General features: G+C 34.4%; 1 protein-coding gene across 1 annotated transcript; it reads right to left on the bottom strand.

Moving 5' to 3' along the window:
• Window positions 1–979: 979 nt before the first annotated feature.
• On the bottom strand, window positions 980–10,925 carry LOC140431923 (photoreceptor-specific nuclear receptor-like; the record flags this gene model as incomplete). The annotated part of the gene is made up of 6 exons (XM_072519790.1): window positions 980–1,224; window positions 7,064–7,219; window positions 7,373–7,454; window positions 7,534–7,721; window positions 10,449–10,566; window positions 10,633–10,925. Coding segments are annotated over 6 exons (1,082 nt in total), but the record flags the coding sequence as incomplete, so codon positions are not given.
• Between the last annotated feature and the right edge of the window lie 221 nt (window positions 10,926–11,146).

Raw genomic sequence — 11,146 nt, 5'->3', positions numbered from 1 at the left:
CAAAACTGGCCGTACAGATGTTGTCCAGCACCGGCGTCAGACCCGGACATAGTGCATTTCAAGTGCTGCATCGATCGTACCTCTTGAGTGACTACCAGCTGATGTTCAGCAATTGGAACACTTAATACCATCTGGCTCACGTGTGTTTGTTGTTGTTGAGCTGTAGCTAATTTTAGGACAGGTCTCCGTCTCCTCAACATCTTACCTACATTCAGCACTAGCTTTATACGTAGACACAGTCAATTTTATGCGCTGCCTCTGCCATCCCGCTTGATTATACGCCGGCTGTTGTTTTAGTCCAGCATCTTCAGTGATCGGTTTGTGATATCATCTAGCTTGCATGTGATTGCTGTTGGGCTGTACTGCTTATAGTATAAGAGTCTCTCTGCTTTATCCACCGATGTCCCATAAGCTGTCACGTCCAACACCAGCTTCAGAATTGCGTCGGTCATGCTCAGACAGCAAATCTAAACATTTTATAGTAACCTTTTTCATAGGTGTGCATTTTAAATGCACCAACTTTATCCAAATACATCTACACACAAGATTGGCCAATTAAGGATCCTGGATAAAATTATTATAAAGATTCTAAAATTCTGAATATCGAAAAATTATGTACAGTCCCCACCAAATTATTATAGAATTTATTATCTGCATGGCATTATGAACTCGTTTCTATTTGATGGCATTACTAACAAAAGCAGGTAGCAGTAGCATTGTGTTCATCTCTGACTGCATTATTTGTTTATGATAGATACTTCTCGAAACCTAACGATACCAGTCAAAACAAATGACTTAAATAAAACATAATATCTAGTTATCTCGAGATGCAGACAATTTTTGCAATCTTATTCTAATTTCTATTTCCAAAGACTTCAACATTTAGTAAACACTTTATTATACAAAAAAAACATACACAAAAATATTACAATATTTTACAGAACATACACAATATTAAATTTTATATACACGCTCTCTTTTATCCAGCTGCTTTCGCTAAATCTCCCAAGAGTCTATCTATAGCCACATCTCCCACTGTTTGTCTAAAAAGAAGTTCCTCCAGTCCTCTCCTAGAAACGGACTGAACAGCTGGAAGAGTGAGCAGCAGTTTGCCGAATCTTCCTTTGTGGATGTTTTGTTTCTGAGAGCAATATTCGTGTAGCATGACATGGGTTTGGTCTTGAAGAAGTTCTACGTGAGTTGGCTCACACAGACCTCTGCTTTCTAAAAAAAAATTTTTATTTATTTAAAACCATGACAAACATTAGTGAGATGACAAACACAATAGTTTTAATACGATTTTGTACATTAAATAGTATCTATAATACAATTTTATATCTCTTAAATAATTTAATACATTAAAATTTTGATCTGTCAGGATGGATTTGAGGTCGTCCGAAATTCCATGCTTTCTTTGATTTTGGAAACATGGGCAGTCACGCAAGAAGTGTTTCACTGTCAATGAAGTAGAGCAGATGTTGCAAATTGGTGGTGGATCTTTACTGATTAAAAATTTGTGTGTGACAGCAATATGACCAATTCTTAAACAGTTTATAATTACTTGATCTCGTCTACTTGTGGGGTTATTCAAAGTGCTGTTCACGTTTGGGCATATTGGGTTTAATTTGGTTGCTGAATTTTCTCAGTAATTTTGCCAAATGTTATTGCAGTGAACTTTAATCAGATGTATCTTTAAAGTTGATACGGCTTGTAGTTGCTAGTTGATCTACTTTTTCATTTCCCCAGATTCCAGTGTGCGATGGTACCCAAATGAAAGCTGTGTCCTTTCCCAATGAATGAAGTATTTCTAATTCATTTTTTATTGCTTGTATAAATTTGCTTTAATTTCAATAACGCACTAAGTGAATCTGTAATGATAATGTTACTTCATCGTGTTACTCGTTTTGAAAAAAGTTAAGGCTTTTAATGTAGGTCAGTGGCGCACCGAGGGGGGGAGGGTTTTGGGGGTTAAACCCCCCCCCCCAGGACCCATTTCCGACACTGTTACTTACACGTTTTAAGGACTCAAAATTGAGGTAACATCATAAAAAAATTTTTGGTGACCAACCAAACCCCCCCCCCCCCAGAGGCAAATTCTAGGTGCGCTACTGATGTAGGTGTGGTCTCGCCTATGAGTATACTACAATTTGTAGGTAAGTGTATGCTGTAGGAGTTTTCTTGATCAGAGTAGTAAGCAGCAGCATGTCCATCTGGGGTTTTAGAGGCGTCGGTAAAGATTTGTATGTAGTTGGGGTAAAGGGATATGATTTCTGCAAAAATATATTTAATTTAATTGGGGGTACTGTCTTAGTTTTAGGTCGATGGTCAGTAGGCCGGTTGTACAATAGACTAAGTTGATTCATGTGAAAATTTGTGACTTTTATTCTTTCTATTAGAGACACACAGTTTGTTGTCTTTTTAAAAGAGAGGATGCCATGGTGGAAAATTTGAGAGAAAAGAGGATGTTATAATTTGAATTGAAATTTTGGCAATGTAGTTTAGTGATAATTGTTGTCACCTTATGTTTAGAGGTGGCACTTTAACTAGAACGTATAGACTACTAGTGGGACTAGTTCTAAATGCACCAAATGCCAATTTCAAAGCTTTAGATTGAATACTGTTAAGCTTTTTTAAAGTAGTTTTGATTGCGGCGTTATAACAAATGCAACCGTAATCTAGTTTACTCCTAACGAGTGATTTATATAAGTTTATTAATATTTTAGTATTTGCGCCCCAAATTTTACTAGACACAATTTTGAGTATATTTAACCTAGATTGACAGGAATGTTGTAGTTTGTTGATATGCAAGCTCCAATTTAAGGTTCTGGTAAAAAATAAACCTAGAAAATTAACTTCTTCTGATTGTTTTAATGATAAATTATTTAAAGTTAGGTCAGTTGAGTCAAATGAACAGTTTTTCGAAGACCTAGAACAAGCCTTCAGAAGATGCCCCAGAAATGACATTAAAATAGTGCTAGGTGACATGAATGCAAGAATAGGACGAGAGCAAGTTTTTATGCCGACTATAGGAAGGCATAGCCTACACAACATCAGTAGCGATAATGGATTACGACTGATAAACTTAGCAGCAGCACTGAACATGACCGTCGCTAGCACCTATTTTGAACACAATAATATACACAAGGTAACCTGGACCTCCCCTGATGGAAGAACAACTAGTCAGATTGATCACATCTTAATAGATTCAAGACACGGAACGGACATAATAAACTGCAGAAGTTATAGAGGCGCAAACATAGACTCAGACCATTGTTTAGTGATCTCAACACTAAGGGCTAGAATTTCAAACTCCAACAAAGAAAAAGAAATAAATAGAAAGAAATGGAATGTACAGAAGCTGAGAGATGCAACTGTTGCAAAACAGTACTGGGAAAATATTACCAATAGGTTAAGGAATCAAAGTCTAGGCGAAGAAGACCAGAGAGATATAGACTCATTCTGGAACAGAATAAGGGAAGATATTGAGTCAGCAGCACAAGATGAAATAGGAACAGAAACTTTTACACGAAAAAATCACTGGTTTGACGATGAATGCAAAGACGCAACACAGAAAAAAAATGAAGCCTATGCAAAAATGCTTACCCGCCGAACTAGAACAAGTATAGAGAATTACCAGACAAAGAGAAGAGAAGAAAAAAAAATACACAGAATGAAGAAACGAAACCACTTAAAAAAGGAACAATATATAGAAAACCTCAACAGAGAGAAAGAATTCAGAACATTCTATAAGAAAGTTAACATCAACAGAAAAGAATTTAAGGCAAACACAAATCAATGTAGAAGTTTTAATGGCGATCTCTTAACAACAAGAACAGACGTGCTAAACCGATGGACAGAATATTTTAACCAGATACTTAATATAGAGGAAGAAGAAGAAAACCCGGAAGACGAAAGCTGCGAGGTAAGCGGAGCAGACGAGAGGGAGGAGGATCCACCAACGATCCTGGAAGTTAAAGACACTGTAAACAAACTAGCCAGAAACAAATCACCCGGAATAGATAATCTCCCAGCGGAATTATATAAAGAAGGTGGCCACGATATCATAATAGCGCTACAGCAGCTTATAAAAGAAATATGGATACAAAAGTCCCTTCCCAATGATTGGAATATTGGAATACTTTGCACCATACACTAAAAGGGAGATATCTTTGAATGCTCTAACCATCGAGGAATTACGCTCCTAAATGCAGCGTATAAAATATTCTCTAATATACTATGCCATCGTATGGCACCATATGCAGAGCGAATAATAGGACAATACCAGGCTGGTTTCAGAGGTGGTAAATCAACAATTCATCAGATTTCAACCCTGAGACAAATTCTAGAGAAAACACTGGAATACGGTGTAGACACGCACCACATATTTATAGACTACAAGGCAGCCTACGACTCTGTAAATAGAAGAGAATTGTTTAGAGCAATGATAGACCTAGGAGTACCAAATCAGTTGGTAAGTTTAACCAAACTAACCCTTGAAAAAGTTGAATGCAAAGTACGAATCCAGGGGAACTCTCTGAACCTTTTAAAACAAATAACGGGCTACGTCAGGGAGACCCACTCTCCTGTATACTATTCAATCTAGCTCTGGAAAAAGTAATACGTACGTCACAAATCACAACTACCGGTTCAATATATAACAAATCTGTGCAAATCTTAGCATATGCTGATAATATCAATATTGTTGGGAGAACGGAAAACGCAGCACGAGAGGCGTACGTAGCATTAAAGGAAGCGGCTACAAAAAGGGGTTTAATAATAAACACCAATAAAACAAAATACATGAAAATAGGTACGCAACCACAAACACTACGGCCACTTGTTATAGAAAATGACGTCATCGAAGCAGTTAACGAATTTGTATACCTGGGAACGCTCGTCAATACTGAAAATGACACTACCGCAGAGATAAACCGCAGAATTTGCACGGCTAATAGATGCTATTTTGGGCTTAATCTCCTTTTTAAATCTACAGTTATACCAAGAAATACAAAAGTAAAACTTTACAAAGCAATAATACGCCCAGTCCTAACATATGGTTCAGAAACCTGGACTTTAACAAAAAGCAATGAAAACATGTTAGGATGTTTCGAAAGAAAAATACTAAGGCGCATCTATGGAGCGGTAAATGAAAATGGTGTCTGGAGAAGACGATACAACTTCGAACTCTATAGGATATACCAGGAATCAGATATCGTAAAACACATAAAGATAGGACGTCTGAGGTGGGTAGATGTAATGCGGATGGAGCAAATCGACCCAGCTAGAAAAACGCTCCTTGATAGACCTATTGGTCAAAGAAGAAGAGGAAGACCCAGAACAAGATTCCTAGATAACATCGATGAAGACATGAGAAATATGGAAATACGTGCTTGGCGGAGGAAGGCGATGGATAGGGACGACTGGAGAAAAATTCTTGGGGAGGCTAGGACCCACACAGGGTTGTAAAGCCAAAATAATAATAATAATAGGTCAGTTGAATACCGAGATCTGTTTTTATTAATAATTATGTAATGTGTTTTTTCTGTAGAGAAGTTATACCCAGTTCTAATTTCATGAATAACACCATTGATAGCAATTAAGAATAATATTGGACTTACTATGGAACCTTGAGAGATTCCATTTTTCCATCCAGCTTTTAAGGCCATTTATCCTAATTTCTATTGATCTATTATTTAAAAAATTATTTACAAATGTTGTATGTTAGCTCAAAAGCTTGGCTTATATTAAAAATATTGCAATCATTTTTTTGTTGTTTGCAAAAGCTTCATTAATTGAGGTTTGTAAAGTAACATGGTTGTCTGACGTCGATCTGCCTCTTCGAAAGCCACTTTGATAAGGAGAAAGGAGATTATTATTCTCTAACTGCCATATTAGGCGAAGGTTTAAATTTTTTCCAAGATTTTACACATACTACAGGTAAGCGAGATGGGGCGGTAAGAAGTGGGCTTATCTTTAGGTTTATTTGGCTTGATGATGGGAATTATTACTGCCTGGGACCAAACGTCAGGAAATTAATATTCTAGAAAACAAATAAATCTAGTAAAACTAGTTTAGCTGTAAATGGTAAGTTTTTTATAAATATTGCTGGTATGTGACCTGGTTCAGCCGAAGTGTTTTTTAAATCAGAAATAGCAAATTCTAATTCTTGAAGAGTTATGGCGATGTTTAAAGGATTATTGATGCGGTTTATGGTGATCATAGAGGGTTCTATGGTTTTCTTGTGCGTTAACATTACCTAAAGTATATTATTATTGCTAGAATTTTGTCGATAAACATCAGAAAATGTTTCTCCAATAGCTTTGTTACAAGTAATTAGTGTTTGACCAAGAGTTAAGGTGTTTATTTGTCTAAAAGAGTTGGAACCTTTGAGGTTACGAATTTTTTAGACCAAATGACAGCTGAAGGGGTCGATGAATTTATAGAAGAGACATAATTTTTCCATGTATTTCTTTGGCTTTTTGTCATGAGATATCTCGTTCTTGCTCTAAGTTTTTTAAAATTGAGTAAATTTTCTCCGTATTATGCTTTTAAGTTTATTAAACGCGCGTTTTGTTATAGATAGAGCTAGATTTCGCTGGTCCATCAAGGCACTGGTTGTTTATTACAAAGTTTAATTTTACCGATATTAGTTAAGGCTGCTTCTGTTATGATATTATTTAAGGACCTAATGTCCGAGTTTATGTCACTGCTTAACTGGAAATTTTCTTTTAGATGTCGATCTGATAGGAATTCCAGTTGGCATTCTTTAATTTCCAAGATTGATTTATTGGGAATTTTGGAGATTGAGATTTATTAAATGTTACATGAATGGGGAAATGATCATTGTCATTTAGTGATTCTATTGCATTATTAAGTAGTATTAAATCTGAGGAATCAATGAAGTGATTCATTAAGTTACCGAATTTGTCAGTTTTATTACTTTCCCATGCCGGATGATGGCAATTCATATCACCTTAAATTATTTTTGGGTTTGGAATTTAATCGATAAGATTTCTAAATTCTTGTAAATCGAGATCGCTATATATTTGAAAGCTTTACTTACCTGCTTTAAATAGAACCAAGGCTTTTAAACAAGCATGTTCAGTATGATCTACCCTTAGTAAGTTTAGTCTTGTTATGATTTCTTTTAATTTTCTTGCGTCGTCTTCCAAGAAAACCTGACGGGAAGTGGGAGCTACTACATTACTTAATAATATTGCTAGAAATAAAAAAACGTACATTTTATATGGGAATAAACCAATAATAATTATAATGAGATTTACATTTTAAAGAAATCGTTTTAAAAAAAGTTCATTAATAATTTTTATTTAAAATTAATTATTTAAGTAATTTTAATACTCTGAGATAGCGCGTAATGCCCATTGTGCAGCTGTTAGCACAAACAGTTCATTCCAACTTTCTTCTAGGAGAATAGATTGGTCCCTGTATGATAACTAAAACAAAAAAGTTCTAATCATTACATTTTTGTTATAATTGGTTATTATAAAGTGTTTTAAAATCTTCCATATTTACCTGTAGAAATGATGGTATTGTCCTCGCCCATTTAATAGCTAAAAATAGCAATTTTGCTGCTGATTCGTAAACGTTTTCAGCAGGAAAAAGGTTCAAATACGGGACTTCCAAATGCCTTATAGCGGAGGTAGGTCTGCAAGGATCAATTGGTAATTCTAGACGCGAAGATGATTCTTCATGGATTGACCCTAAAATAAGATAGAGTTTATTAAAAAAATTAGGAAGTTTATTAGCCCATATTTCATACATCAATGAACAATTGGCGAAATGAACAAATATGTTATCTTCCGTTTGAAAACTTGTGTAGCACAACTTTTACGAGGCGTCCATTTAAAGTTTTACACAGAGCCATCTAGTGGAATTTACTCGACTTTGTAAATACTATTTACGTAAATTTGACATTTTATGTGGCAAACTATATTGAAAAAACATTCAATTTCGTGAAAAAAATGAAAATCTATCGTGGACATTTTTGTGGGATAATTTTATACGATTTTAAACAATTTAACTAAACAACGATGCGTCAATCGACTTCATCTTGGCTTACTTGATAAATCACTAGACTTATTAACATTTATTTTGGTTTCAAGATAAGATACTTACTTTGAATACTTTTAGCAGACATTTCAGCAGAAAATTTCCCAAACACAACAAGGGACAAATTTTAGAACATTTTGAATGAATTAAACTTCGTTTGGGAGAAGAGTTGGTATTACATTTCTATATTGGATCTTTTTAGTGTTAAAGGTTGGTACTACCTGTGCATGACAAGTGTGTCAATGAGTCGACAAGTAGTTCATGTAATAGATTTTTTCCCACACGCTTCCCTAGAAGAAGCACGATAGAAAATCTGTGCTTGTGGAGAAAGAAGACTGTTTTAGTGGCTTAAAAAAGCAGTGAATAAATAAAATAGATTTTAGAACATAGTGTCCAAACACAATAAATTTACAACGCCTACAGGAAACTGAATAAAGAAATCTCAGTAAGGTTGTTATATAAAAATACCTACAATAGAAAAGACGACACTTGACCCTACAGAACCAATTGGACCCAAGCTGGAAAGAGTAGAATAATGTACCAAGAAGTAAAATACAAGTATCCTAGAATAAATGTCCAGACAATGTTACACAAAAGATGACAAAGTCAAAAGGGAGTAGCTAATTTTCGAGATGAGACAATGAGTAAATAAATAAAAATCAACAGAAAGGAACAGCAAGGACCGCATAAAATAAAAAGAAGGTATTTTCTGTATAGAAATATCTAAAACTATTTCATACAACAACTATACGTGGGAGAATGATATCCTAACCATATTTTTAAATAAAAAAATGCGATTCATTCAGTTAAGAAACGCTTGACAAAGACCTTAGATTGTTCTTTTGATAAAGACTTTGTCAATATATCTGCAAGATTAATTTTTGAGCAAATATAATCAATACATATCAATCATTTTGAAACCAAATCTTAATGAAAAATTTAAGTAAAAATCCTTTATACATGGTATACAGCCAGCTACAGGAACTTAGTTTCCTTGTAAATCTTAATGCTTTTTAATGTCAATGTGCTTAGCACGTTTAGAATTTTCAAAAAACTGACACTGCTTTTTTACTCAAATTATCAATTAAAAGTTTTGATTTAACCTGTACATTAAAATCAGATGAAATACCTTTTAATTAAATCAGCTCTTGAGCTAAGGTAGCCGCAGCTATGTATTCAACTTTTGCATGTTGAGAGAGCAACACAGTTTTGTTTTTGGGACAACCATGAAACTGGATTGCCACAAGAAAATACAATACTTTTTCTATCAATTTTATTTGATGCCCAATCTGAATCTGAATAACAAACTAGTTTCCACGGTTTCTTTTTATATGTCAATAAAAAATTTAGTGTCTCTTTCAAATATCGCAAATATCGTTGTGTTGGTTTACCAAGTACTCTACTGAGATATGAAACCGGGAACATAATATCAGGTCTAGATGTAGTTGCTATGTACATAAGACTACCTATAAGTTTCTAATAAGGAACATCAATTATCTATAGAGTGATATCTATCTTAAAATTTGTTTCCATTGATGATGCGACACATTTACAATCACTCACACCAAATCAACTCAGTACCTTTGATATAATTTTGGGCTGTGCTAATGTAAGATTACTACTTTCTCTTAATGTTTTGTCAAAATTCATAAAATGGTCTTCCCGTTTTTGATCCCTTTTACACTTTAAAGTCAATTGTTATTACAAAAGAGTACATAGATGGCTTGATAGATCATTCTTTTCGGCTACGAAATAGCAACAAGGATGTTATTAGTTTCCCTACAAGAAAAGCATACACTGGAGGACATAATACTATTAATATCAAGAAGATGCAAGACTTGAGAAAACTGGAAAAGTATCTACCAGATAATGAAGAAGTCAAGGACCTTTACGGCGAAATTTTTAATTTGCAAACATGCGAGGGAGATTCAAATGAAATAGTACAACCAAATGAGTGATTACTACTGATATATTATTCTGTATGCCCATATTTTTGCATAAATGTTTATATAAAACATATTTTTTTATTTTTACATCATGAAAAATGTATATATTTCCAAAAACCCCAAAAATCCACAAAAGTAAAAAAGAAAAAAAATATATATAAAGCTAAAATTCACCACTTCTTTATGCAAGCTGATTAAAACACATTATTCTTATGATTTTATTACAAAAGCACAACAGGTTTTTTAAAATATTTCATGAAATAAGGTTTTTTCTAATTTCTCAACATTTTATAAAAATGGAATTATGGAAATATTATTTACGAAAGTCATAAGTACACTGTAGCCAACCTACACTATTGTACCAATCTATACTATACTTAACCATTTTAAGTGATTTTTTAATGATAAAATCCAAATTTTTACACTACTCACCTTCTTCTGATGATTTATTTTGAGCAATTTCTTCCGAACTGGATACTTCATCATCTTTAATGATACTGCGTGGAGACCGAGGTGAGGAGGTTGGATTTGTCATATTACTTGGTTGTTTCTGCATAGTATAAGGTGAATTTGAAATACCTAAAAAAATCAAGAGAAAATACAGAGATATACATACACCAAAATAAAACTTACTGAGACTTGAGTGCATCCCTGTCGGTTGTTTCCCAAACGCCCCCAATATCGAAGCTGTAGGGTAAATGAGTCCTTGATGGAAATAATGTCCGGGAATTTGGGACATCATAGGGTCCAGTAAAGGAGGATTTTGAATCTGTAGTGGAATACCGCTGATGCTGGAAACATTACCGATTGGAGAAAATGAAAACGGTCTCAGTCTGGCTCCCAGTCCAAGGTGATAATGATGTAGGGGCGATGGGTGGCTGGTGCGAGGAGCTCGTTCATGTTGAACAGCTGAAACAATATCTTTGTAATATCTTCCAAATCATTCGAGGAATTTTGTAGAAATAAAAAAGCTATAGCATCTTCGTTTTCTTTACATTCCTCGCATATTGGAAATTTAATATTATCAAGGCTATTCTAATCGTATTTACAGCTGTTCTAAACAGTTCGTTGCTGATGGAACCACTCGCGCATTTTGATTTTTGACGATAGGACACTCTAATCAAAAGATA

The sequence above is a fragment of the Diabrotica undecimpunctata genome, unplaced genomic scaffold, assembly GCF_040954645.1.
Source record: "Diabrotica undecimpunctata isolate CICGRU unplaced genomic scaffold, icDiaUnde3 ctg00002273.1, whole genome shotgun sequence".
In the NCBI taxonomy this organism is placed as follows: Eukaryota; Metazoa; Arthropoda; class Insecta; order Coleoptera; family Chrysomelidae; genus Diabrotica; species Diabrotica undecimpunctata.
This window is presented reverse-complemented; position numbering and strand designations above follow the sequence as displayed.